At 37.0% G+C, this 27,615-nt stretch overlaps 2 protein-coding genes, 1 long non-coding RNA gene and 1 pseudogene across 4 annotated transcripts; all 4 read left to right on the top strand.

The window, feature by feature from the left end:
* LOC147291520 (uncharacterized) lies at positions 1-1,795 on the top strand. Its single transcript, XM_086234724.1, is given in 4 exon segments — positions 1-354; positions 403-693; positions 1,142-1,493; positions 1,496-1,795. Coding segments are annotated over 4 exon segments (963 nt in total). The 5' UTR covers positions 1-195; the 3' UTR covers positions 1,657-1,795.
* Positions 1,796-8,355: 6,560 nt separating this feature from the next.
* Positions 8,356-12,594, top strand: LOC147291519 (TMV resistance protein N-like; annotated as a pseudogene). The gene is made up of 5 exons (XR_015121100.1): positions 8,356-8,879; positions 9,348-10,449; positions 10,618-10,893; positions 10,981-11,904; positions 12,016-12,594. The product of XR_015121100.1 is annotated as a TMV resistance protein N-like (transcript).
* A 5,473-nt stretch (positions 12,595-18,067) lies between these two features.
* Positions 18,068-19,352, top strand: LOC147291518 (uncharacterized). The gene is made up of 2 exons (XR_015121044.1): positions 18,068-18,169; positions 18,878-19,352. It is a non-coding gene; the product is annotated as an uncharacterized LOC147291518 (long non-coding RNA).
* A 506-nt stretch (positions 19,353-19,858) lies between these two features.
* On the top strand, positions 19,859-25,804 carry LOC147291517 (TMV resistance protein N-like). The gene is made up of 6 exons (XM_086235198.1): positions 19,859-20,450; positions 21,048-22,149; positions 22,322-22,597; positions 22,720-23,631; positions 23,742-24,580; positions 25,208-25,804. Exons 1-5 carry the CDS (start codon positions 19,927-19,929, stop codon positions 24,447-24,449), a joined length of 3,522 nt encoding a protein of 1,173 aa, XP_086091324.1. The 5' UTR covers positions 19,859-19,926; the 3' UTR covers positions 24,450-24,580; positions 25,208-25,804.
* Positions 25,805-27,615: the final 1,811 nt, after the last annotated feature.

The raw sequence follows: 27,615 nt of genomic DNA, 5'->3' as shown, positions 1-27,615 counted from the left end.
ATTGCCCTATGTTTAATTCAGTTAAACTCAGAGTTCCATCTGAACAACCAGTTCTTATTGTTAATTATTCAAGCCACAGACCCTGTGTTTCTTGAATGCATGTTGTGTTGAAAGTTGTACGACTACATAATTCATTCATTAGATCAATGGGCTCAAGCTTGTGGCAGGCAAGAGGAGGCACACTCATATGATCAGATGCTGGTAAACTTGCGTTGCCTTGCTTTAGATCCGTTTTGTTTAGAGAGGAAATGCTTGAATACAGTGGAACAAAATCTTTTAAGCTTCAGATTTTACTTTGATCAGAAAGTTTCTGATATCTATTTTAGAAAGTGTGTTCCTCTAGAAAGCAGTGAAGTTCATTTTTCTTAGAGTGGGTCTATTTGGACTCCTTCGAGTGTCAAGGTTGATAAAAAGGAATGTAAATTTTTCTCCATTGAACCTTGCATGGAAAATCCCACTAATCGTCTGGGAGTTAAGAGGCGTCTTGTGGAGCCTGCTGTTTCTGATATTCCTTTTAAGTTGTGCAAGACCATACCTTTGTTCTCAATCGATGCATCCTACATTTATCTGCGGGTAAACAGAATTGGATGCAAGGCAGATTTATCTGATGCTTTCAGTACACATCCTGCTTTGTCTGATCCTTCCTTGAAGTTGTGTGAGGCCATGCCTTTCTTCTCATTCAATGGAATTGATGTTCATTTGGGAAGAAATAACTGGTAACTGGGCATTTCTATTTCATAACTTCTTTCCAAGGTCTTCTGAAAATTTAGAAATTCAAAATAGACTCTTGCAGTGGTCATCATATATATGTGATGATAGCTTGATGGACTTGGTTCAGGGTATGTCCAACATGTTTCTGTTGAAATATTAATCTCATTACATTGGTGACATTGGAATGGTTCAAGAACTTAAAGAGAATGTTGATACCTTAACCGAAACTAGGATGTGCACATCACATGTCAAGTTGCAGGAATTTCAGGATAGTTTTAGTACCCTGAATGATAAAGGAACCTGCATATCTGATCTTTATGATACTACTGAGAAAATAAAATATGAGATTCAAAACGATGATATTGATGCACTTTGAGTTTGCTGCAACCTTCTGCTACTACTGAGTCACCTCTTGATGTGATTGAAACAGGTGCAGATTACTATGGACTTAAATGCTAGTTCATTAAGATGTGGTACTCCTGAGCATATCGAGATGCAGCCTAATGGTGCTGAGGGTGCTAAATCTTTTAAATCCAAGGGAAAAGCAACTTTGAATGTAGCATTTAAAGGCAGCTTTGAAGAGAATAAGCAACTTTTTCAGTCGACTTCTGGTTCATCATGTAAGTCACAAGTTGCTCTGCAGTCTGAAGCACTTGCAACGTCTCTTCTTTCGACAACTTTGCACATGAAGTTCCCCAAGGCATTTAGTCTTCCAGCCAAAGAAAAGTTGGTGAAGAAATTTAGTCTATTTGGCCCAGTAGAGTTGCTACAAACCAAAGTCTTCTTTATAAAGGGTCTGCCCAGGTGGCTTTCTTACACCCAACTGATGCAATGGCCGCTTACCAATATGCTAAGAGGAAGAAGGTTTTACTTGGTCAAGCAAATTTCAGGTTCTGGCTTGACCCATTTGAACCCAAGAGAAGAGGATCTAAGTGTAGACTTTAGGTGTGTTTGTTAATTAATTAAACTTGAGGCTGAGAGTGGAAGCAGCATTGAAGCTGAAAGGGGGAAGAAAAAATGGATTCAATCTCTGTAAAATTTCAGTGCTCACGCCACTGTTCCATTCATCCAATTCTGTTACATAAAGGGCAGCAACCATGTTGCTGAGGCATGCCAAGTGCGTGAGCCTATGAGCTCAGCACAACCATTCAATTGGTGTCCTATGAGACACAGCCACGTGTTCTATTACATAAACAAAGTAACTTGCTAATTAACTAACATAACTGCAATATTAATTAGCTAACTTAGTCTGTCAAATGCTTAATCACAGTCAACACTCCCTTCTAAGGATTTGGCAGACTTGACTCCAAGCTTGCTCCTTAACCAACAGAACCTGTCTTTGGCTAATGCCTTCGTGAAAATGTCTGCGAGTTGGTCTTCTCCTTTGCAGTACACCAAATCAACCACTCCATCATGAATAGCATCTCTTATGAAATGAAATTTCCTTTTTATGTGCTTTGACCTCTGGTGAAAAACAGGGTTCTTGGACATTGCTATTGCAGATGTGTTATCACACAGTAGGGTAGTTGGTTCAACTTGCTCTTCTCCAAAGTCTTGTAGAACAAACCTGAGCCAAATAGCTTGAGATGTGGCCTCTGAAGCACTCATATATTCTGCCTCTGCAGTAGAGAGAGCAACACTATGTTGTTTGACTGATGCCCATGAAAATGCACCACTTCCAAAAGAGAATGCATATCCTGATGTGGATCTCATATCATCCTCATCTCCACTCCAATCACTGTCACAATAGCCTATGAGAATGGCAGAATCTCCTTTCCTATACTGTATGCCATAGTCAATGGTTCCTTGCACATATCTTAACACCCTTTTAGCTGTTCCTAGGTGTTTAGCAGAGGGACAATGCATGAACCTAGCTAGCAGGCTTGTTGCAAACATAATATCAGGCCTTGTGGCAGTTAGATATAGCAAGCTTCCAACCAATTTTCTGTATAAGCCTTCATCTGCAGACTCACTTCCATCTTCTTTCCTTAACTTTTCAGCTGTTGACAATGGGATGGACACAGGTTTGCAATCTTTTAGGCCAAATTTCTCTAGCAAGTTGTGAGCATACTTCCTTTGGTGGATAAAGATACTCCCTTCTAGTTGGATCACTCCCATTCCAAGAAAGTGATGTAGCAGACCAAGATCAGACATTTCATATCTGTTCATCATATCCCTTTTGAATTCCACAAGCATACTGTCACTGCTCCCTGTGTAGACAATGTCATCTACATAGATTGATACAATAAGTGTGCCTTGGCCTTCCTTGCTTTTAACATACAAAGTTGCCTCACTAGGACTTTTCTCAAAACCACATTCCAACAAATAACTGTCAATATTTCCATACCAAGCTCGTGGAGCCTGTTTCAAGCCATAGAGGGCTTTATGCAGTTTATACACTTTGTGCTCCTGATTCTTGACAACATAGCCATCTGGCTGATCTACATACACTTCCTCCTCTAGAATTCCATTGAGAAAGGCTGATTTGACATCAAGTTGGAAAAGTTTCCAGCCATTCTTAGCTGCCAGAGCAATCAGTGTTCTTATGGTGTCTAACCTTGCCACAGGAGCAAAGGTTTCATTAAAATCAATTCCTGGCTTCTGTGTGTAGCCTTTAGCAACTAATCTTGCCTTGTGTTTCTGAATTGTGCCATCCAGATTGAGTTTGATCTTGTAAATCCACTTTACTCCCACAATAGGCTTGTCACTTGGTCTATCTACAAGCTTCCAAGTCTGGTTTTTCTCAATCATAGCAATCTCTTCTGACATTGCTTTCTGCCATGCTTTGTCTTTGACAGCTTCAGTAAAATTCTCAGGTTCTATTATACTAAACTTGCATTGAGCAAACACCTCATTGAGGTTCTTCCACTTCTTTGGAGTATTATCATAGGTATCAGACATCCCAATTTCACTTTCAGCTGTAGAAATTGGAACATCAGTCCTTGTCATATTTGTTCCACCATTTGAGCCTTCTGTGAGTGGACTTGGACATGAGTTTTCCATACTTGCAGCCTCATTAGACACCCTTGGAGATTGCATAGGTGTTGCAGGTTCAACCTCACTTTCTGCAGCATTGCTTGTCTGCTCTCTTTCAAAAGGTACTGTTATATAAACAGTTTCCTTAGAGTTCCAATCCCACAGTGAGTTCTCATCGAAAATCACACTTCTAGAGACAACAACCTTGTTATGTTTCAGATCAAACACTCTATAACCCTTCTCTCGAGTTCCATACCCCACAAAAATGCCTCTCTGACCAGTTTCATCAAGTTTCTGCCTATTTTGTGCAGAAACATGAGTAAAGCATACAGAACCAAAGACTCTTAGATGTTTAACACCTGGCTTCCTTCCACTGTACTCCTCAAATGGAGTTTTGTTATCTAAGGCATTTGTAGGACACCTGTTCAATAGGTAGACAGCAGTATTGACTGCTTCTCCCCAAAAACTCTGTGGCAGCTTCTTTTCATGGAGCATAGTCCTGGCCATTTCCATTATGGTCCTGTTCTTCCTTTCAGCAATGCCATTTTGCTGAGGTGAGTAAGCAACAGTTAATTGCTTCTCAATTCCCACCTCCTCACAGAATTTCTCAAAGGCATGAGAGGTATACTCCCCCCCTCTATCACTTCTCAATTTCTTAAGTTTAAATCCACATTGCAACTCAACCATTGCTTTAAATTTCTTAAACACATTGAATGCATCAGACTTGAACTTCAAAAAATAGACCCAACACATTCTTGACTTGTCATCAATAAAGGTGAGAAAGTATTTGTTACCTCCAATTGTTTCTGTCATGGGACCACACACATCTGTGTGTACTAACTCCAAAAGATCAGAGGCTTTTCTGACTTTGTCTTTGTCAAAGGGTTGCCTATGAGCTTTTCCCATTGCACAGCTCTCACACATGTGATCAGTGTCTGTCAAACTTGGTAGTCCATATACCATTTCATTCTCTTGTAACTTTTTCAGACTTCCAAAGTTCAAATGTCCAAATCTTCTGTGCCACTTCCAAGTCGACCCAATAGTGGTCACTGAGTTTGCCATAAAAGGAGTAACATTGTCAAATGAGAGAGGGAAGCATCTGTTTCCTTTCATTTTGACAGTAGTGATAGGTTCCTGCAAGTTCTTGTCTCCAAAAATGGAAACCATGAAATCACCAAAAACAAGCCAATATCCATGCTTAATCATCTGTCCAACACTGAGCAGATTCTCATCCAGACCAGGAACAATCATCACTTCAGGTATGTGTCTGACTCCTCTCTTTGTTTCAACCACCAGTGTGCCTTTGCCAGTAGACTCCACTAAGTCACCAGTCCCCATTTTGACCTTGCACCTCACACTTCGATCTATGTTGATAAGAAGTGACTCACAGCTTGTCATATGGTTGCTGCAGCCACTATCAAGATACCAGACCCCATGTTCCTTTTGCACAGATGCCATATGACATGCATAGAACATTGTGGCAGTGTCATGGACCTGATTGGCATAATTCACCACTTCACCCCTCCTGTTAGGCTGATGACAATCCTTCATCATGTGGCCAAATTTGTCACATTTGTGACACTTGACCTTTCCTTTGAACCAACAGTCACCATAGTGAAGTTTATCACAAATCTTGCATTTCTGCTTCCCAGAGTCAGCACCTCTTTCCTGTTTTCCAGCAACCTGAAACTTGGCATCCCATTTCCTTGGTTTTCCTTTCCATTGCTTCTGTCCCTTCCTTCCTCCATCATGAGCATATGGCCTATTCTGTGTGTTTTGGCCTTTTGGAGTGATGCTCATACTGGAAAATGCCTTCTCTGTGTGTCCATCATCTTCCTCATGTCTATTCAATCGAAGCTCATAACTCTTCAAAGATCCAAAAACCTCATGTACTGAAACTGAATTCAGATCACAAGTTCTTTCTAACACTACACACATTGGATCATAAATCTTGCATAGGCTGATAAGTACCTTTTGGACCATTCTCTGATGTGAGAGTATCTCACCATATTTCTCCATCTGGTTTGTTAAATCAAAGAACCTGGAAAAGTAATCAGCAAGACATTCATTATCCCTCATTCTCATATACTCAAACTCTCTGCGTAGACCTTGCAATTTCACAGATCTAGCTTGTTCATCACCATGATACTCCTCCTGCAGTAGGTTCCAAGCTCCCTTTGCAGTTTCTTGATTAACAATTCGAGGAAAGATTTCTTTGGAGACTGCTCCTTGAATGATGCCTAATGCCTTTGCATCTTTCATTTGCTGTTCTTCAAGGTATGCTTCCATCTCTTCATCAACATCTGCACCTTCAGCTTGTTCTTCTTTCTTATAACTTTTCTTTTTCTTTGATTCAGGGACTGTAATCCCTTTTTCTACTAGCTTCCACAATCCTTGTGACTTGAAAATGGTAATCATTCTGACTTTCCAATAATCGAATTCATTACCATCAAAGATAGGAGCTCGTAGCTCACCACCTCCAGAGCTTGCCATTGCAACCACGAATCCTAGCTCGTTTCACTCTGTTTTCTTCACACAAAATCACGCCCCAGTACACCTTGATCCAAACCTGGCTCTGATACCATGTAGACTTTAGGTGTGTTTGTTAATTAATTAAACTTGAGGCTGAGAGTGGAAGCAGCATTGAAGCTGAAAGGGGGAAGAAAAAATGGATTCAATCTCTGTAAAATTTCAGTGCTCACGCCACTGTTCCATTCATCCAATTCTGTTACATAAAGGGCAGCAACCATGTTGCTGAGGCATGCCAAGTGCGTGAGCCTATGAGCTCAGCACAACCATTCAATTGGTGTCCTATGAGACACAGCCACGTGTTCTATTACATAAACAAAGTAACTTGCTAATTAACCAACATAACTGCAATATTAATTAGCTAACTTAGTCTGTCAAATGCTTAATCACAGTCAACAAGAGGCAAAATTAAATCCTACCCAAGTTAATTAAAAAACTTGGGCTTGCTGTCCCACCAGATCAAAGTATTGGGCTGTGTATTCATCTTCTTTTAGTCTGCTTATAAAACTTGGACGCGGACCAGATTGCCATCATGGTAGCCTATAATTGAGAGGTTTTAATGGCAAAGAGTGCTTGGTTTTGAAGGAAACAAGTTTTTGGAATTTTTAGGAGCAGCTAATTTTTAGGACGTGGGCTGTTTTGAAGGGATGCTTGAGGGCTAAAGGCTGGGGGAAATGATGAAAAGCCTGTTTTTTATTTTATAACAGAGGTTTAATCTGGGACTGTTAGGAATAAATTTAAGGTTGTTTAGGGACTGTGAACAACAAAATGTTTTTTTGTGACTGTAATATTACATACCGGTGTGATCAATTTATTTAAATTATAATACGTATATAATTTAAGGTGTATTTTTACATGTTATTGATTGTATGTGATAATTTAAATGGATTATCACATCACCAAATAATGAAACGGTGGCAATAACATTTCTCATAATACAAACAAAATTTAGCTATTGAAGCTATGGAAATAGATAGCAGGTTTTATTTTTTGCTAGGAATGCTAATCCCATGTAAAGGAATGCTAATCACAGTCACCTTCTAAAAAGGTGAATCTACTTAAAGCTTTTTATTTTCCTCTTTCACCCTTTTATTTTTAGTCTCTTCCGTGGCTCATACGTAAGTAGAATCAACCAAAAAAATTGTTAATTGGTAAACACCAGCAGTTCAAATGCTGATTTTCCATAAACGGATTATAAAGTTTGGGGATTTCTGTTAGCTCAGAGAAATCTCTCTAAAGTTTGGCACAAGAGATGTCGTTATGTTTATCTTTTATTTTTGTTGAAAATTCAGGGATTTGAAGAAGTTGGGTTTCAGGGATTTTTAATTTTATTTTTTGTGTGAAGGAATTTCTAATTTATTCGATATTCATGTGTGCTAAATAATTTCAAAGAAATCCCTTCAACCAAGCTTTTGAGTTTGGGCTGATGTTGTTGTATAGTGAAGGTTGAAGAGGAAGCAGCAGTGGAAGCTGTTGTAGATGGATGACTGGATGAGGAAGTTCACGCCAAATTTGATAGGAGTTCACAGAGTGGTCAAAAGAAACTAATGCATTAGTCAAGAAGTTTGCTCCACGCAAAATAAGATAAAAGGTAATATTTTCAAAGTTTGATAAAAGGAATTACATTAATTAACTAAAAAGAATCAATGAATCAAAAAATCACATTAGTTCACGCCAAATTTGATTGGAGTTCACAGAGTGGTCAAAATAAACTAATGCATTAGTCAAGAAGTTTGCTCCACGCAAAATAAGATAAAAGGTACTATTTTCAAAGTTTGATAAAAGGAATTACATTAATTAACTAAAAAGAATCAATGAATCAAAAATTTAGTAAAAGTGGGAAGAGAAGAGACAGTAGTCGGTAACATTCAGATTACAAAATCTCTTTTTGTCAAAATGAAAACGCTCCAACATATAAATTATAAAGTTAGACAAAGAAATATACATCATGAAAGAAAGCGCGTAGAAAGAAAAAGGCATCATCACTGTGGATCAAAGACTTGATGAAGTTGCACCGAAAGTTCCCCACCTTTAACTTATTCTCATTCACATTTACAAGTGAATAAGTATACAAAGCACGAGCCCGGATACCTTACCCAACTCTTTGAGGCTGTTTTACTATCGGCAGGTGTGTGATAAACAAACAATATGGCTCTTATCACCAGTCGAGGAGTCTCTAATTCTTCTTCTTCTTCTTTCACTCACTCATGGACGCACGATGTCTATTTGAGTTTTAGAGGTGAGGATACACGCACAAATTTTATAGATCATTTGTACAACGCTTTGATCCGCAAGGGAATTACCACCTTCATTGATAATGAGCTTACAAGAGGGGAAGAAATATCAACTGCACTTCTCCAAGCAATTGAAGAGTCGATGATTTCTATCGTCGTATTCTCTAAAAACTATGCATCATCGAGGTGGTGCTTGGATGAACTCGTTCACATCCTTCAATGCAAAGAATCCAAGCAACAAATGATTAGGCCAATTTTTTACAAGGTGGATCCCTCCCATGTACGAAATCAAACCAAAACAAGTAGTTTTGGTGGAACATTTGCTGATCATGAATGCAAATACAAAGGCAACATGGAGAAGGTGCTCAAATGGAGGATAGCTCTTACAGAAGCAACAAATTTGTCTGGATGGTGTTTCAAGGAGGGGGAGTATATTTCTAACCATTATATAGTGCATCATCTTATATTTCTTTTCAAGCCTTTCATTTTCTTTACATAAAAACAATGGTTTGCTAAACAATGGTTAGACTGAGCACACGTAAGAACTATTTAATTTTTAATTATTATATTTTGAAAAGTTTAACTTAACCAAGTTATAGATCATATATGTAGGGGAAGTATTAATTAGTTTACCAGACTTCAAATCAAGCATAAATTTTTAGGTTTATTTACTTATTTGTTTTTGCCTAATCCTATTCATCCCGCTCTAGAACAATCAAACATAACAAGGTAGCTTTATTTTTATTTTTATTTTTTCGCTGCCTTTTGAGACTTTTGATTCTTTAAGAAGGTAGCTTTATATTTTGTTAATCTATTAAAATTCTCTCTATTTTCATGTGTAACAAATATAGCAAAATGTTGATTTAGTAAATATATCATGTGTTTTTTAACTTGTAGGTATGAATCTAAATTTATCAACAACATCGTTGAGGAGATCTCAATGAAAGTACTAAACCGCACCTATTTGGATGTTCCCAAATACCCAGTTGGAATACAGTCTTGTGTACAAGATGTGAATGTTCTTTTAGGTGTGGGGGGAAATGGTTGTTGCATGGTTGGGATATGGGGGACACCTGGAATAGGCAAGACAACAATTGCTAAAACAATTTATAATTCAATTGCCCATCAGTTTGAAGGCAGTTGTTTTTTAGCAAATGTTAGAGAAAATTCAATGCCACATGGAGGCTTAACCCAACTACAAGAGACTCTTCTTTATGAAATTCTAGGAGGCATAAACTTGAAAGTGGTCACCATGGATAAAGGTATTAGTGTTATAAGGCAACGACTAAGCCATAAAAAGGTTCTCTTAATTCTTGATGACGTGAATCAATTAGACCAGCTAAATTATTTAGCAGGAGCTATTGATTGGTTTGGAGAGGGCAGCAGAGTTATCATAACGACAAGAGATTCGAGATTGCTAACTTGTCATGAAATTAAGTTAGTATACAAGGTCAAGAAATTAGATGACCAACAAGCTCTTGAGCTTTTTAGTATGATTGCCTTCGAAAGAAACAAACCCCCATATGATTATTTGGAGCTTGCAAAATGTGCAATAGCCTATGCTTAGCATCTTCCATTAGCTTTGACACTTTTGGGTTCTCATCTACGCAATGAAAGCATAGATCGTTGGCAAGCAACATTGGATCATTACGAAGAAGGTCCTTATCAAGATATTCAAAAGATACTCAGAATAAGTTATGATGCATTGACATATCGTGTGCAACAAGTTTTCCTTGACATTGCATGTTTCTTCAAGGGTGAAGATGAGAACTATGTGATACAAGTACTGAGAAGTCACAACCTCAAGTTCCCTAAGGAGTGCATTCAAACACTCGTACAAAATGCCCTCATAACAATTGAACAAAATAGGATTTTGATGCATGACTTACTAGAACAAATGGGTAAGGATATTGTTTACGAAGAATCTCCCACGGAGCCTGGGGAACGTAGTAGGTTGTGGTTTCATGGCGATGTGGAGCATGTTCTAATGGAAAATACAGTAAGTAAAATATTTGTTCTTATATTCAATTCGACATGAAAATCCTTATGTAACATGCATATAATTTGCTTATCAAAATCATGAAGAGAATTAAAAGCTTAGAGCAGTATTTACATTTTCATTTGACAAAGGACTTGGTTTGTTAATACCACTTCTTTTTCATACTAGGGATCAAAGAACGTTAAAGGCATTATGGTGAAGTTGCCCAAACCAGATGAGATACACTTGAATGCAAAAAGCTTCATAGGGATAAAAAATCTTGAATATTTTATAAAACGTAATGCATGCCTTTCTGGAGACGTTGATTATCTCCCCAACAAGTTGAGGTTGATTGATTGGGATGGATATCATTTACAATATTTGCCATCCAATTTTCATCCAAATGAACTTGTTGTGTTCAAAATGCATTGCAGCCAAATCACACAACTCGGGGTGGGATTTAAGGTACTTTAAATTATTTCCAACCGTTATCATTTTAAAGAGTTTTTTTTTTTCTTTAATATTTTTTTCCTTTTGTTTATTGTCTCCCAGAATTTGACAATGCTAACATCTCTAAATCTTAGAGCATGTTCATTCTTAACTAAAATCCCTGACTTGTCCGGAATCCCAAACATTGAGTACTTGGATCTAAGGGGTTGTACAAGTTTGGTTGAGGTTGATGATTCTATTGGATTCCTAGATAAACTTATTAGATTGAATTTGGCGGGATGCTCTAACCTTACGGTAATTCCAACAAGAATTAGCTTGAAATCGCTGAGAAGCTTTATTCTTACAGACTGTATAAGGCTTGAGACTTTGCCAGAAATGGACAAGATGGAATTCCTAGAGCATTTGGAACTTGACTGCTGCGGTATAAGAGATTTGCCTTCATCAATTGCATATCTCACGGGGCTTAAAAGATTAAGCGCAAGAGACTGTGAGAACCTTACAAATATATCATTGAGCAGATTTGGAAATAATAAAGTGAACTTGGAAGGTTCATCGAGTGGCAAATCACTATCGCTTCCAACAAACTCAAGCATTTCACGCCCCAATGCTTGGTACCTCATTGGAGCCACATTGTTGGTTCCAAAGCTAAGATATTTCACACAATATAGCAATTTATCAGAAATTGATTACATTATGCGTCTTCAAGGTTTGTCCACATTGACATCACTTGATCTAACAGGAAACAATTTTGTTAGTCTTCCTGTAGACATTAGCAAATTTGTCAATTTGGACAGCCTTTTCTTGAATGATTGCAATAGGCTTCAAGAAATTCCACAGCTTCCACCAAAAGCAAGACATGTTATGGTAGCTAATTGCAAGGCATTGGAAAAGTTTCCAAAACTGTCAAGCCTATTTGAATGTAATGAATCACAGGGGATTGAGTGGATCTCCTTGGCTAATTGCAATAGAGTATGTGCGAATTATGGTTGTGACGTGGCAAAGATGGAAAAACTTTTACTGAATCAGGTTCTCTGTCTCTGTCTCTCGATCTCTTTCTCTATCTCTATCTCTCTCTATATGTATACATTATATATGATGGTTAATTATGATGATGATTGTTGTAGCTATATATTGCAGGTATCTTCTCCATTTGAAATTAAACTTCCTGGCAATGAAGTTCCAAACTGGTTCAGTTGTCGTAAGAATCTCAATTTTATACATCTTTTATCAAAGGGCTTTAAGGAGGTTAATATTTGTGAACTTTCTATTGAAATTCCTCAAGATTTAGAGTGGCAGAAGTCAGGATTGGCTGTGTGTGTTGCTTATGAAATATTCAGGCAAAGTAATATTAATGATAACGTGGTTTTTGATTTTGGAGTCAAAATACGCATAAATGGAAAAGGAACAAGTACAGTCTGGGCGTGGCCTTGTCAAATAGATCCAGAGTCAACTCATGTGTGGCTCAAGTATATTCCACTATACAATAAACCCGATGAGGAAGGTGGAGTGTTATATATGTGTCAAGTTGCATTTTACGTTAGTTCTTACTCACGGTCTGTGTTGGTCAAAAGCTGCGGGGTCCACCTAGTATGCAACCAAGTTCAAGTTGGTGACGTCCTTGATGGTATCCATCAAGAGCAATATCGTCTTTCCTTGTCTCGAAAAGGGAAGCATATTGAAGATCAACAACCATCCACTGATCTCACTATGATATGATTCAGGGTGTTGCATATTCGTTTTGTTTTCTTTTTATATTGGGGATGGCATGTGCAATTACTGTATTTGTAGTGTTGTAGAGAATCTATATATTATCAATTGGTTCCTCATCAGTACAGCAATACTCACTCCCATTGTCTTCATTGGTATACGTTTGTGTTTCATCAAATGTGGGCACTGATGGTAATGTTTTAAAACTTAAATAACACGGCATTTTGTTGTGATCATATATCTACTTTTATGCTTAAATGTTATCAATATTTTGCTATATATGCATCTCTGTATATGTTCTGCAATTCTTATATTCAAATAGTATGTTCAGTGTATGAAGTTCTTTCGTTTAGATTTTTGGGAAAATTTATTAAAGGAAAAATTCGAACAAAAAGACTTCACATTACCACCCATTCGTAGTTGAAGATGCGACATTCAAAGTGTTTCAATTAAGGACTTCATTTTCACTTATGGTTCAATCAAGGACTTTCCGTCTACAATGTTATAACATGTGTTAAATATTGATAACTATATGATACAATATGGTTGCCCTATTACTGAATTGAGTTATAGTTATTGTTTGATTGTTCATTGCTGCTGCTCCCAAAAATATACCTTATAACGTTTGCTCTAATGTATTTGATGTATTGAATGTTGGCTGTCATCCTTATTTATTTTGTCCTCATAACCAGACCCACGTATATGCATGGTAGCCTCACACCACATTTTTTTGTTTCTCTCAATCCCACCCAATCGTCCAACAGTAGTTGATGAAATTACTGTAATACCCAAAGTCTATCTCTGGAAAATTAGTATCTTCAGTTCTTGCGTGATGCTGGCCTTTTGCTTTTTGGATAAGAATCGACTGCAACTGATGCTTTATAATAGTTCGGAAATTAATGTGATCATACTGGTGTATGCACAATGATCTCACTACTCAATATTCATTTATATGATTCCAAGAAAGGTTTATAGATATTTTCGAAGCAGATATATATATATATATATGAGTCCGTTAATTACAAGATACTGACAACCTTTAACCAAAAGCACCCAGACAAAAATAATTACTCAAAGCTCATTTTCTACTTACTTAAACTGAAATGTGAACCAAAACTGCTTAAGAAAACTGAAACTACATAATAAAATTGAAAGGCTTTTTTACTCAAATACCACCTGAACTATAGAGGGTGTGCTCAAATACCACCCAAACTTTTTTTCTTGCCAATTTACCACCTGAACTTTCACATATTGGCCAATCTACCACCTACCGTCACTTTAGTTAAATTTTCTGTTTATTTTAAGGGTATTTTCGTCATTTATATAAAAAAAGCATTTTAAATATTAAAAAAAAAATCTAATTAAACCCCCTAAACAAAAGGGTATTTCCATTTTCTATTTTTTAGTTTTTAAGTTTTTTTATAATTATATTTTAAAAAAAGTTTTTAAAATAATAATATTTTTTTATTGTTTTCATGGACAAAATGGGAAGTTTGGAAATTTTTTTGATGATTTAACAGAAAAATGGATGTTAGGTGGCAAATTAGCACATATTGATAATTTCAGGTGGTAAATTGGCAAGAAAAAAAGTTTGGGTGGTATTTAAGCACACCCCCTGTAGTTCAGGTGGTATTTGGGTAAAAAAACCAAATTGAAACTGCATCAAAATAATAACCAAATCTCAGTCAATTTAAAATCAAAATAATCCAAAACTATTTTGGCAAATGAACCTCAGCTTCTTGGAGAATGAACCTCACCATCTATTGGATCTGCTTGGAGCTAGACATCGGCGTTGTTCATTTTCGATGATCTAGGAATCGAATCAGAGAAGATCCAATGAACCTCACGATCTGCTGGATCTGCTTGGAGCTAGACATCGACGTCGTTCATTTTCGTTGAACTCGGAATTGAATCAGATAAGATAGATGACTCTCTGTGACTCTGTTGGGTGATGACTCTCTGTGACTCTGTTGGGTGGACGATCGGAGGCCAATCTTGAGCTTAGGACAACAAGAGGAAGAACATGGAAGGGGTATGGTGCCTCGTCGACACCACTGGAAATGATAGATCGCCATCGAGCTCGACTCTGCCTAGGTTCTCTGCGTCACTATTGTCGTGTTCTCTGCGCAATCAGAGGCTGGGAAGGGAGAAGGAAGAGAGAGGAAGGGGATGGGACCCACACCACCCACTATTCTTGCCGGACGGCAAGAGTCCGATCTTCAGAGACATCGCGGGGAGAGAGAGAGAGAGAGAGAGAGAGAGAGAGAGAGAGGAAAGAGAAATACCAAAATTAAATAAGAAATAAATGGCAATTGACAAAATTTCAAAAACAAGCCAGCTGGCACCCACTCCTACAATGTAACCTGACAGTTACCTTATTATTACATCTAATTAATTGGTGCACTAGAGATTAAATAAGATGCATAACATGCATCTTATAGTAATTAATTCTATATATAAATTAAATGAATTTAAGCATCTATCCCAAAACCAATTAACTGGCTATGGGAGGAGTAGTCAAAACCCTTATAACCCACTAGGCAAGGTTAATTTTTTCAATGTAGGACAACATTCCACATTCTCATACGCCTCTGCACGTATGGCGTTACTTTAAGCCAAACATGTGGATAACTCATATTGGGTGACATGAAGCATGTGTGGCCACTTAGCATAACACATGTGAGTGAACCTGCTCTGATACCATAAAGAAATCTAAGTATTCATCCTAAAACCACTTAGCAATAGGTGTAGTCCAAGACCCTTATAAGCCATTATGCAAAATTATACTTTTTCCAATATGAGACAATATTCCACATTCTTACACGCCCCGCATGTATGGCTTCACTTTAAGCCAAATACGTGGAAAATACTCCACATAAATGTAGGACTAGGACTTAGACTCTCAAAAACCTTATTATAACACATCACCTTAATATCAATATGTAGTTGATGGGGTAGCCCAATTGGAATGGCCATATAATTTGCCCCTCTGCACCAAAATTCGATTTCCCTTTCCCCTTCCCTGGACTTTAATATCAGCTTTAATAATCTCTTGGATATCCAAGAAAGACTGTAGATATCCAAGCATGACTCTTTGACTCAAGAGAGACAAAGTCACCTCATGTGTGGCTGAAGTATATTCCACTATACAATAAACACAAGCATAATCCTGCTGAGGTCGATGGAGTGTTATATATGTGTCAAGTTGCATTTTACCTTAATTTGAGGAGCTCACGGTCTGTGTTGGTTAAAAGCTGCGGGGTCCACCTAATATGCAGCCAAGTTCAAGTTGGTGACGTCATGGATGCAGCCAATGAGCAAGAGCAGAAGCCACAAGAGAAGAGGCCTCCTGGATCCTCAGTTGCAGTCATGGCAGATGATGATGATGATACGAACGACGTCGTTGATCCTCTTGATCAAGAGCAATATCTTTCCTTGTCTCTGGAACCAACCAATCCTCGAAAGCGAAAGCATGTTGAGGACTAACAACCATTCACGGATCACACAATGATATGATATGATTAATTAGGATGCTCCATACTCACTCCCATTGTCTTCCATGGTGTACGTGAGGTAGCTCAAGAGGAGTTGTACATCTTCATACTATAATTGCAGAGGTACGTGGTGTTTGATAAAATGTCGGAGCTGATGGATCAGTTAGTGGTAGTGCGTTTGGAATTCTGATTGAATAATGATATGGCATTTTGTGTTCATGATATGGCATCTCTGTATATATATGTTCTAGAAGGCCTTCCTCAATTAAACTTCTCCTAATTCTACTGGGTTGTGTTTGTCGTTCTGTTTGCTTGATATGCTGGTGCACCTCTTTGGCTTTCCTGTTAATTAATGTGTCTTAATTTTCATTTTGTATTCTATTTGTATTAAACATACCAGCAATTGAATTTAGTAAATATTAGGGTACTAAATTACTAACTAAATTTGAATGCATGAATTCTAGTTGTTTCTTTGCTGATCACTAGTTGTAAATTAGAAAGGTTATATGTTGGGATAAAAGAGCTGATGCAATATGTTATCTGAGGAGGGAAAGAGTCATGCATGAGGAGGGAACTCCAACATTATATTCATCTTTAGTGTGATTCTGTTTATGAATCTTGGACTGTGATTTTGTTTATGCAAATCATATGTTTTATCTTGCATATATTGGGATATAGTTATTTGATTACACAAAGGGTGATATATGTAGTTATTTGAACATTGAGGATATATTTGATTACTTAGTATTTATCTTTATTTTCAACCCTGTTTTAGTATATAAAAGTATTGTTTTGCTAAAAATTATTGAAAAATTTTAGAATAAGATTTAAAATCAAATTAATCTAATGGAGTAATACTATGATATACGATCAGAAATGTTTTCTTACTAGAATGTAAGTTTGAACCAATGATTATATTAACTCTTAACTGAAGGTTTAGCAAGCCACTTGTGATTGACTTAATGGATTATTAATTAGTCTGGCCACCTAATAATTACTTAGTTTCTGATTATTTCATTTTGACTATTTGGTCCAGTGGATGACATCCAATCTTCCTTTGTTGGAATATGTCTTTGAGTTCAACACTCATAAACGCCAGTTAAATAATCCAAAAAACAAAAGTTGCGGACTATACATGTAGGGGAAGGTTTAGTTTATAGGACTTCAATCAAGCATAAATTTCAAGGTTTTATTACTTTTTTTTGTTAGTCTTATTCAACCCCTCTAGGACAATCAGATGTAAAAAGGTAGCTTTATCTTTTGTTTGCCTAGAAAAATTCTCTGTCCTTATATATATAAATAATTTTTTTAACAAATATGGCAAAATATTGATATGCTTTTAATTGGTAGGTATGAATCTAAATTTATTACCGACATCGTTGAGGAGATCTCAAACAAAGTACTAAACCACACATATTTGAATGTTCCCAAGTACCTCGTTGGTATACAGTCTTGTGTACAAGATGTGGATCAGCTTTTAGGTGTTAGAGGAAATGGTTGTTGCATGGTCGTTGCTAAAACTCTTTATAGATCAATTTCCCCTAAGTTTGAAGGTAGTTGTTTTTTAGCAAATGTTAGAGAAAATTCAATGCCACATGGAGGCTTAATCCAACTACAAGAGACTCTTCTTTGTGAGATTCTAGGAGGCATAAACCTGAAAGTGGTCACTGTCGATAAAGGAATCAGTGTTATAAGGCAACGATTGAGCCATAAAAAGGTGTTCTCTTAATTCTTGATGACGAGAACCAATTGGACCAGTTGAACAACTTAGCCGAGGCTGCTGATTGGTTTGGTGAGGGCAGCAGAGTTATCATAACGACAAAAAATAGGGGATTGCTAACTCATCATGGAATTGAGTTAATATACGAGGTCATGGTCTGTCTTCTTTAAAAGCTGTGGGGTCCACCTAATATGCAACCAAGTTCAAGTTGGTGACGCCATGGATGCAGCCAATGAGCAAGAGCAGAAGCCACAAGAGAAGAGGCCTCCTGGATCCTCAGTTGTACTCATGGAAGTAGATGATATTGATACCAACGATGTGAAGTGTTGGCATGCAAGCAATTCACTTTAGTAATTCATTGCACTAAATTGTATGTTTACCATGAACCATTTGCATTAGCATATCTAATTAAATGTGAATATAGACTTCCAGTTGTTGCTTTGCTGATCACTTGTGTAGATTACAATGGTTCTATTCATCTTAAACTGTGATGCTGTTTATGCATCTTGAACTTTGTATTCATCTTTAAATGTGATTTTGTTTATGCAAACCATATGGCTTTAACCCAAGAGGACAAAGATGGTCTCTAACTTCAAATGTTCAAATTTATCAATATTTAATTTTGCTATGCATCTCTGTATAGAATTATTATATTTGAATAGCTGGTACAGCCCCACATGGCCTTCCTCAATTAAACTTCTCCTGGTTCTACTGGCCGGGGTTGTGTTTAGCACCTCTTTCTCTTTCCTGTTAATTTAATGCGTCTTATTTTTCATTTTGTTTCTATTTGTATTAAACAAACCAGCAATTAAATTTAGTAATTATTAGGGTACTAAATTATTAATTAAATGTGAATGCATGACTTGTAGTTGTTGCTTTGCGGATCCCTAATTGTAAATTAGAAAGGTTAGATTCATCTTGAGTATGATTCTGTTTATGCATCTTGAACTGTGATTTTGTTTATGCAAATCATATAGTTATTTGATTACACAAAGGGTGATATACATATAGTTATTTGAACATTGGGGATATATATTGTTCTTTCTGCTACCCACTTTTATCTTTCTTTCTTATGTAGTGACTTATCCTCGGCCTTCGAAATGCACCCTCACAACTACAAGATGACCTAGGGTCTCAGATCAACACACTACTGGGATTCAGCACAGTATCAGACACTCACCTGAGGGTCCTTCCTCTGCCTCTTATGAAGGTATTGCTAGTGATGGAGGTGCTGCTGGTGCTGCAAGTAGTGCAGACAATGTTGCCAATGCTCCTACTGCCCAAGCCACTCTGACTAATGCTGATACTGTTGATCATGGATTTAGGGGAAGCTCATAGATTTCGGCCATTGTTTTTGTTAGTCTCTCTGTCTTTGTTTTTGTTCTCCTTTGTCATTACCTGCCAAAAAGGGAGAGAAATGGTTCATGATATGCTCTGACTTGGTGATCTGTATCTGTTATTTTGTTTTTCCTTTTTGGGATATGCTTTGGTCATGGATTATCTTGATGCTATTGTTTATTCTATGAATGTGAGTCTGTTGTTTCTGTTGTTTATTCTATGCAATCCCATGCTTCTATTGTGCATGTTAATGCTTAACTCACTCACATCTCTTTCTCTGCTCTGAGTCAGAATTATTACATGCTCGATCCATAGATCATTCACTTCTGTGAGTTCTATCAATGGACCCTTTACTCCAATGACTTACATAATTACATATTTACTGTTTTACCTTCCCTTTGTCTGAGATAAAAAGAATCCTTATTAATTGCCCATGCATTTTCTCATTTCAGTCCCATTCTAATCACACACTTCGCACATGTGAGCTAGCTGTATACAGGCTGTCACATTTTTCTCTAAAGCGAGTTGTCCATATGGTTTTTCTCTCTCTTTTACCAACCGTAATAATAGTCATGAGGTGCTGGTAAATTGAAGACCACTCGATGTGGAACAATGGCCCCATCATGAAAGAAAAAGACATCACTCGTAGTGGAATTCGGCCCCATCATGAAGTTCCTCACCTTTAACTTTTTCTCATTCACATTTATGAGTGAATAAACATACAAAGCACGAGCCTGGCCTTATACCATCTCTTTGAGGCTATCTGCAGGTCTGTGATAAACAAACAAAATGGTTCTTATCACCAATCAAGGACTCTCCAACTCTTCCTCCTCTTCTTCTTCTTCTTTCACTCACTCATGGACGCACGATGTCTTTTTGAGTTTTAGAGGTGAGGATACACGCACAAATTTTATAGATCATTTGTACAATGCTTTGATCCGCAAGGGAATTACCACCTTCATTGATAATGAGCTTACAAGAGGGGAGAAAATATCAACTGCGCTTCTCCAAGCAATTGAAGAGTCGAGGATTTCTATTGTCGTATTCTCTGAACACTATGCATCATCGAGGTGGTGCTTGGATGAACTTGTTCGCATCCTTCAATGCAAAGAATCCAAGCAACAAATGGTTAGGCCAGTTTTTTACAAGGTGGATCCCTCCCATGTACGAAATCAAACCAAAACAAGTAGTTTTGGTGACGCATTTGCTGCTCATGAATGCAAATACAAAGACAACATGGAGAAGGTGCTCAAATGGAAAGCAGCTCTTACAGAAGCAGCAAATTTGTCTGGATGGTGTTTCAAGGAGGGGGAGTATATTTCTAACCACTATACTGCATCATCTTATCTTTCTTTAATTTCATGCCTTTCTTTTTCCTTACATAAAAACAATGGTTGGCTAAAACTTGAAAAATTGTAGTATAAAATTCAAAATCATACTAATCTAGCTCTCCACAAGCGTAATAATATTCATCTAAACACACACTGCTGGTTTAGCTGTCCATAATTGACTTAATGATCTATTAATTAGACTGAGCACGTAATAACTTCTTAATTTTTAATTCTTATATTTTGATAAGTTTAACTTAACCAAGTTGTAGATCATATATGTAGGGGAAGTATACAATATTAGTTTATCGGACTTCAAATAAAGCATAAATTTTTAGGTTTATTTACTTATTTGTTTTTGTCTAATCCTATTCATCCCATTCTACAACAATCTGACATAACAAGGTAGCTTTATTTTTTTCTTTTTGGCTGCCTTTTGAGACTTTTGAGCCTCTATAAGAAGATGGCTTTATTTTTTTGTTAATCCAGTAACATTCTCTCTATTTCGTATCTAGCTTCTTGTTTAACTAATATAGAAAAATTTTGATTCACTAAATATATCATGTGTTTTTTAACTGGTAGGTATGAATCTAAATTTATCAATGACATTGTTGAGGAGATCTCAATCAAACTACTAAACCGGACATATTTGAATGTTCCTGAGTACCTCGTTGGTATACAATCTTGTGTACAAGATGTGGATGAGCTTCTAGGTGTCGGAGGAAATGGTTGTTCCATGGTTGGGATATGGGGGACAGCCGGAATAGGCAAGACAACGATTGCTAAATCTGTTTATAATTCAATTGCCCATAAGTTTGAAAGTAGTTGTTTTTTAGGAGATGTTGGAGAAAATTCAATGGAACATGGAGGCTTAACCCAACTACAAGAGACTCTTCTTGGGGAGATTCTAGGGGGCAAAAGCTGGAAAGTGGTAAATGTTGATAAAGGAATCAGTGTTATAAGGAAACGACTGAGCCATAAAAAGGTTCTCTTAATTCTTGATGACGTGAATCAATTGGACCAGTTAAACAACTTAGCCGGAGCTGCTGATTGGTTTGGCGAGGGCAGCAGAGTTATCATAACGACGAAAAATAGGGGATTGCTAACACGTCATGGAATTGAGTTAATATACGAGGTCAAGAAATTAGATGACCAAAAAGCTCTTGAGCTTTTCAGTATGATTGTCTTCAAAAGAAACGAACCTCCATATGATTATTTGGAGCTTGCAAGACGTGCAATAGCCTATGCTCAACATCTTCCACTAGCTCTGACACTTTTGGGTTCTCATCTGCGTAATGAAAGCATAGATCGTTGGAAAGCTACATTGGATTGTTACGAAGCAGATCCTTATCCCGATATACAAAAGATACTCAGAATAAGTTATGACGCATTGACATATCGTGTGCAACAAGTTTTCCTTGACATTGCATGTTTCTTCAAGGGTGAAGATAAGGACTATGTGATACAAGTACTAAGAAGTCACAACCTCAAGTTCCCAGAAGAGTGCATTAAAACACTCTTACAAAACGCCCTCATAACAATTGAACACAATAGGATTTTGATGCATGACTTGCTAAAACAAATGGGTAAGGATATAGTTTACGAAGAATCTCCCATCGAGCCTGGGGAACGAAGCAGGTTGTGGTTTCATGATGATGTGGAGCATGTTCTAACTGAAAATACGGTAAGTAGAATATCTATCACTATATTCAATTCAACAAGAAATACATTATGTAACAAATAATTGTTTTTTCTCAAAATCATGAAGAGAATTAGAGGTTTGAGATCAGTACTTACATGCATTTTTCATTTGACAAAGGACTTTGTTTGTTAATACTACTGCTTTTTCAAACTAGGGAACCACAAAAATTAAAGGCATCATGGTAAATCTACCCAAAGGAGATGAGATACACTTGAATACAAAAAGCTTCTCACAAATGAAAAATCTTGAATTTTTTATAAAACGAAATGCACGCCTTTCTGGAGACATTGATTATCTCCCGAACAAGTTGAGGTTAATTGATTGGGATGGATATCATTTACAATATTTGCCATCCAATTTTCGTCCAAAGGAACTTGTTGTGTTCAAAATGCCTCGCAGTCGAATCACACAACTCGGGGAAGGACTGAAGGTACTTTAAATTATTTCCAACCATTATCATTTTAAAGAGTTTTTTTCAATAAAGTTTTTCTGTAATTGTTTCTGAAAGAAGTTGATTATTTGATTCTTTTCCTTTTGTTTATTGTCTCACAGAATTTGAAAATGCTAACATCTCTAGATCTTAGAGACTGTTCATTCTTAACAAGAATCCCTGACTTGTCCGGAATCCCAAACATAGAGTACTTGAATCTGAGGGGTTGTACAAGTTTGGTTGAGGTTGATGATTCTGTTGGATTCCTTGATAAACTTAGTGAATTGCATTTGATGGGATGCTCTAACCTTACAGTATTTCCAACAAGAATTAGGTTGAAATCGCTGAGAAACTTTATTCTTACAGATTGTAAAAGGCTTGAGACTTTCCCAGAAATGGACAAGATGGAATCCATAAGGAATTTGGAACTTGAGCGCTGTGGTATAAGAGAATTGCCTTCATCAATTGCATGTCTCACAGGGCTTGAAAGGTTATGGGCACTTGGCTGTGAGAACCTTACAAATATATCATTGAGCAGATTTGGAAATAATAAAGTGAACTTTGAAGGTTCATCGAGTGCCAGATCACTAACGCTTCCAACAAACTCTAGCTTTTCACATGACAATTGTAACCCATTGGTATTTCCCAAGCTACAAACTTTTGGTATTGGAGGGTGTAATTTATCAGAAAGTGATTTCCTTGCGAGTCTTGATTGTTTGTCCACATTGACGTCACTTAATCTGTCAGGAAACAATTTTGTTAGTCTTCCTGTAGGCATTAGCAAATTTGTCAAATTACGCAGCCTTTGCTTGTATGATTGCAAGAGGCTTCTAGAAATTCCACAGCTTCCCCCAAAATTAAGAGAGGTGTGGGTAGATAATTGCAAGGCATTGGAAAATTTTCCCAAACTGTCAAGCCTATTTGAACATAATGAATCACAGGGGCTTGAGCGGATCTCCTTGACTAATTGCAATAGAGTATGTGCGAATCATGGTTGTGATGTGGCAATGATGGAAAAACTTTTACTGAATCAGGTTCTCTCTCTGTCTCTCTCTCTCTGTCTCTATCTCTATCTCAAACTATATATATATACATTATGTATATGGTTAATTATGATCATGATCGTTGTACCTATATATTGCAGGTATCTTCTCAGCACTCTTTTCAAATTACACTTCCTGGGAATGAAGTTCCAAACTGGTTCAGCTGTTGTAAGAATCTAAATTTTATAAATGAACCTCCTACTCCTACTGAAATTATTACTCTTTCACCCAAGCACTTTGATATTTGTGAACTTTCTATTGAAATTCCTCGAGATTTAGAGTGGGAGAAGTCAGGATTGGCTGTGTGTGTTGCTTATGAAATATTCAAGCAAAGTAATATTAATCATAAAGAGGTTTTGGCATTTGGAGTCAAAATTAGCATCAATGGAGAAAAAAGGTATAATACACCGATTCGGATTTATCCAAGAGAGACAAAGTCAACTCATGTGTGGCTCAAGTATATTCCACTATACAATAAACACAAGCATAATCCCGCTGAGGTCAATGGAGTGTTGTATATGTGTCAAGTTGCATTTTACCTTAATTTGAGGAGCTCACGGTCTGTGTTGGTTAAAAACTGCGGTGTCCACCTAATATGCAACCAAGTTCAAGTTGGTGACGTCATGGATGCAGCCAATGAGCAAGAGCAGAAGCCACAAGAGAAGAAGCCTCCTGGATCCTCAGTTGCAGTCATGGCAGATGATGGTGATGATACGAACGACATCGTTGATCCTCTTGATCAAGAGCAATGTCTTTCCTTGTCTCTGAAACCAACCAATCCTCGAAAGCGAAAGCATGTTGAGGACTAACAACCATCCACGGATCACACAATGATATGATATGATTAATTAGGATGCTCCATACTCACTCCCATTGTCTTCCATGGTGTACGTGAGGTAGCTCAAGAGGAGTTGTACATCTTCAGACTATAATTGCAGAGGTACGTGGTGTTTGATAAAATGTCGGAGCTGATGGATCAGTTAGTGGTAGTGCGTTTGGAATTCTGATTGAATAATGATATGGCATCTCTGTATATGTTCTAGAAGGCCTTCCTCAATTAAACTTCGCCTAATTCTACTGGGTTGTGTTTGTCGTTCTGTTTGCTTGATATGCTGGTGCACCTCTTTGGCTTCTCTGTTAATTAATGTGTCTTAATTTTCATTTTGTATTCTATTTGTATTAAACATACCAGCAATTGAATTTAGTAATTATTAGGGTACTAAATTACTTACTAAATTTGAATGCATGACTTCTAGTTGTTTCTTTGCTGATCACTAGTTGTAAATTAGAAAGGTTATATGTTGGGATAAAAGAGCTGATGCAATATGTTATCTGAGGAGGGAAAGAGTCATGCATGAGGAGGGAACTCCAACATTATATTCATCTTTAGTGTGATTCTGTTTATGAATCTTGGACTGTGATTTTGTTTATGCAAATCATATGTTTTATCTTGGATATATTGGGATATAGTTATTTGATTACACAAAGGGTGATATATGTAGTTATATGAACATTGGGGATATATTGTTTTTTCTGCTTCTCACTTCTATTTTTTTTTCTTATTTAGTGACTGATCCTCGGCCTTAGAAATGCACCCTCACTACTACAATATGACCTAGGTCTCAGATCAACACACTACTGGTCTTCAGCACAGCATCAAAGACTTGCCTGAGACTCTGAGAGTCCTTCCTCTTGCTCAGGAAGTACTGCAAGTGAGAGTGCCTCTTATGAAGGTGTTTCTAGTGACGTGCCAATAAAGGTGCTGCTGGAGGTGGAGGTTCTGCAGCAGGTGTTGCTGATGGTCTGAACTCTGCTAATGCTTGTGCTGCAAGTACTGCAGATCGACAATGTTGCCAATGCTCCTACTGCCCAAGCCACTCTGACGAATGCTGATTGGGCCACTTCTTCTGTCAAGACACCCTCTTAGTTGATCATGGATTTAGGGGGAGCTCATAGATTTCGTCCATTGTTTTTCTTAGTCTCTCTGCCCTTGTTTTTGTTCTCCTTTGTCATTCCCTGCTATGACTTGGTCTGTATCTGTTTTTTTTTTTTTTAGGGATATGCTTTGGTCATGGATTATCTTGATGCTGTTGTTTATTCTATGACTGTGAATGAATGGTTCTGTACTTCTGTTGTTTCTGTTGTTTATTCTATGCAATCCCATGCTTCGATTGTGGTAATGCTTAACTCATTCACATCTCTTTTTCTGCTGTGATAACTAATTTGACAATATGGTTTTGTGAGTTTGGCTCTTTATGCAGGATTTGCTTATTTGTATTCTTAATAGCTTTAGGTTAGATAGGTTTGTATTCTTGCTGAGTCCATGTATTCTTTATCATGAGGTTACTCTAAAGAATGTCAAAGGGGGAGAATGTAAACGTTGTGTACTTGTGTATTGGCAATTTCCCTAGATCAAAACGCTCTTTGTGTGTATCTTCTAGACATGGGTAGTTTACTGTTAGCCATTTTGATGACTCCAGATCAAATGCTCTCATCAAAGGTATAATGCATACATTTCATCCATACCAGATCATCAAATGCTCTCATCAAAGGTATCATGCATACATTTCATCCATACCAGTTCCTTCATTTCTATCGATAGACCCTTTACTCCTCCGGCTTACGTAATTACATATTTACTGTTTTACCCTCCTTTTGTTTAAGTGAAAATCCTTATTATTTACCTTTGCATTGCTCATTTGCCCCTTTGTAATCACACAATTGGCACATGTAAGCTAGTATCTTGGCTGTATACAGGCTGTCACATTTTTCTTTCAAATGCAAGTTGTCTATATATATATTGTTTTTTGGCACCTGGTTTTGGCTAGTACAGCTTGAAATTTTTGTGCGACTTTTAGCTGCTTTTACTCTCTGTTTTTCATGGAGATATTTTTTTGAAAATGCTATGTTTGCATTTTCATTGTCTGTATGTTGAACTATTCTCTTTATGGATTGTGTCCTGTGAATCCATTAAAGTAGAAAACATTTCATATATTCTCATACTTCATTTTCATACTATTTTGCAATCCATACTCTGTTGTAATGCATATCAAGACGTGGAAAAACTCGGATTGGAGAAGAATATGGCCCATGGGTTCCCTTTATTGGAACTACGTACGTTTCTATTTATTTTTGTTTTGAATTGGTCAAGGGCTCTTTCACCTTAGAAAATTATATAGTTACCTCATGGGGAGTTAGACGCACGCACGCACCCACAATTATTAAGGGAACATTTTAGCTAAATAACTCTAACTATATCTCATGTTTTTATTCAGGATATAAATTTCACTTTATGTCAGCTGATAATTAAAACTTTCATTTTGTATCAATTAATGACTTTTTTTTTTTTTTTAGTTTTTATCTCAACTTTGGTCCGACGTTGGACTTATTAAACCTACATCAAATTTAAAAAAATTATACTGGGTTTAAAGATATGTATCTCCTATTTACAACTATATAAAGATCACCCAACTCTAGATAATCAGATATCTACAACTCTAGATAATTGGCCCCAAACTAGGGTACCAAAAACTGTTCAATATTCCAGATATTTTCCTAGAGGTCCAATTGGACAGTGTCCAATACCTTATCCGGATTATCTGAAGTCGTAGATGTTTGATTTGAGTTATTTTTATATGGTTGTAAAGCGAAGGTGCATATCTTTAAACCCAGTATAAGTTTTTTGAATTTGGTGGAGGATTAATAGGTCCAATGTCGGGCCAAAGTTGAGATAAAAACTGAAAAAACAAAGTCCTTAATTGACACAAAATAAAAATTTCGGTGTTCAGTTGACACAAAGTAAAATTCATATCCTAAATAAAGACATGAGATATAGTTGAAATCCTTTAACTAAAATTTTCCCTATAATACTACTGTTGCTTTAGCTTTACTTACTTCAGTAGCATGTTTATATGTTGGCCTAGCAAAATAAGATTAGGTTATTTTGGTAAATATATTCAGTCAACCCCAATCCTT

This window comes from Dryas octopetala, chromosome 3 (genome assembly GCF_963921425.1).
Source record: "Dryas octopetala chromosome 3, drDryOcto1.1, whole genome shotgun sequence".
Taxonomy (NCBI): Eukaryota; Viridiplantae; Streptophyta; class Magnoliopsida; order Rosales; family Rosaceae; genus Dryas; species Dryas octopetala.
This window is presented reverse-complemented; position numbering and strand designations above follow the sequence as displayed.

Bases quoted from the DNA above. Each gene is read 5' to 3' on its own strand.
- LOC147291517 (XM_086235198.1), top strand. From the start codon at position 19,927: ATGGTTCTTATCACCAATCAAGGACTCTCCAACTCTTCCTCCTCTTCT. The intron at 22,150-22,321 runs GTAAGTAGAATA...TTTTCAAACTAG, and splicing joins ATGTTCTAACTGAAAATACG to GGAACCACAAAAATTAAAGG. The intron at 23,632-23,741 runs GTTCTCTCTCTG...TATATATTGCAG, and splicing joins AAAAACTTTTACTGAATCAG to GTATCTTCTCAGCACTCTTT.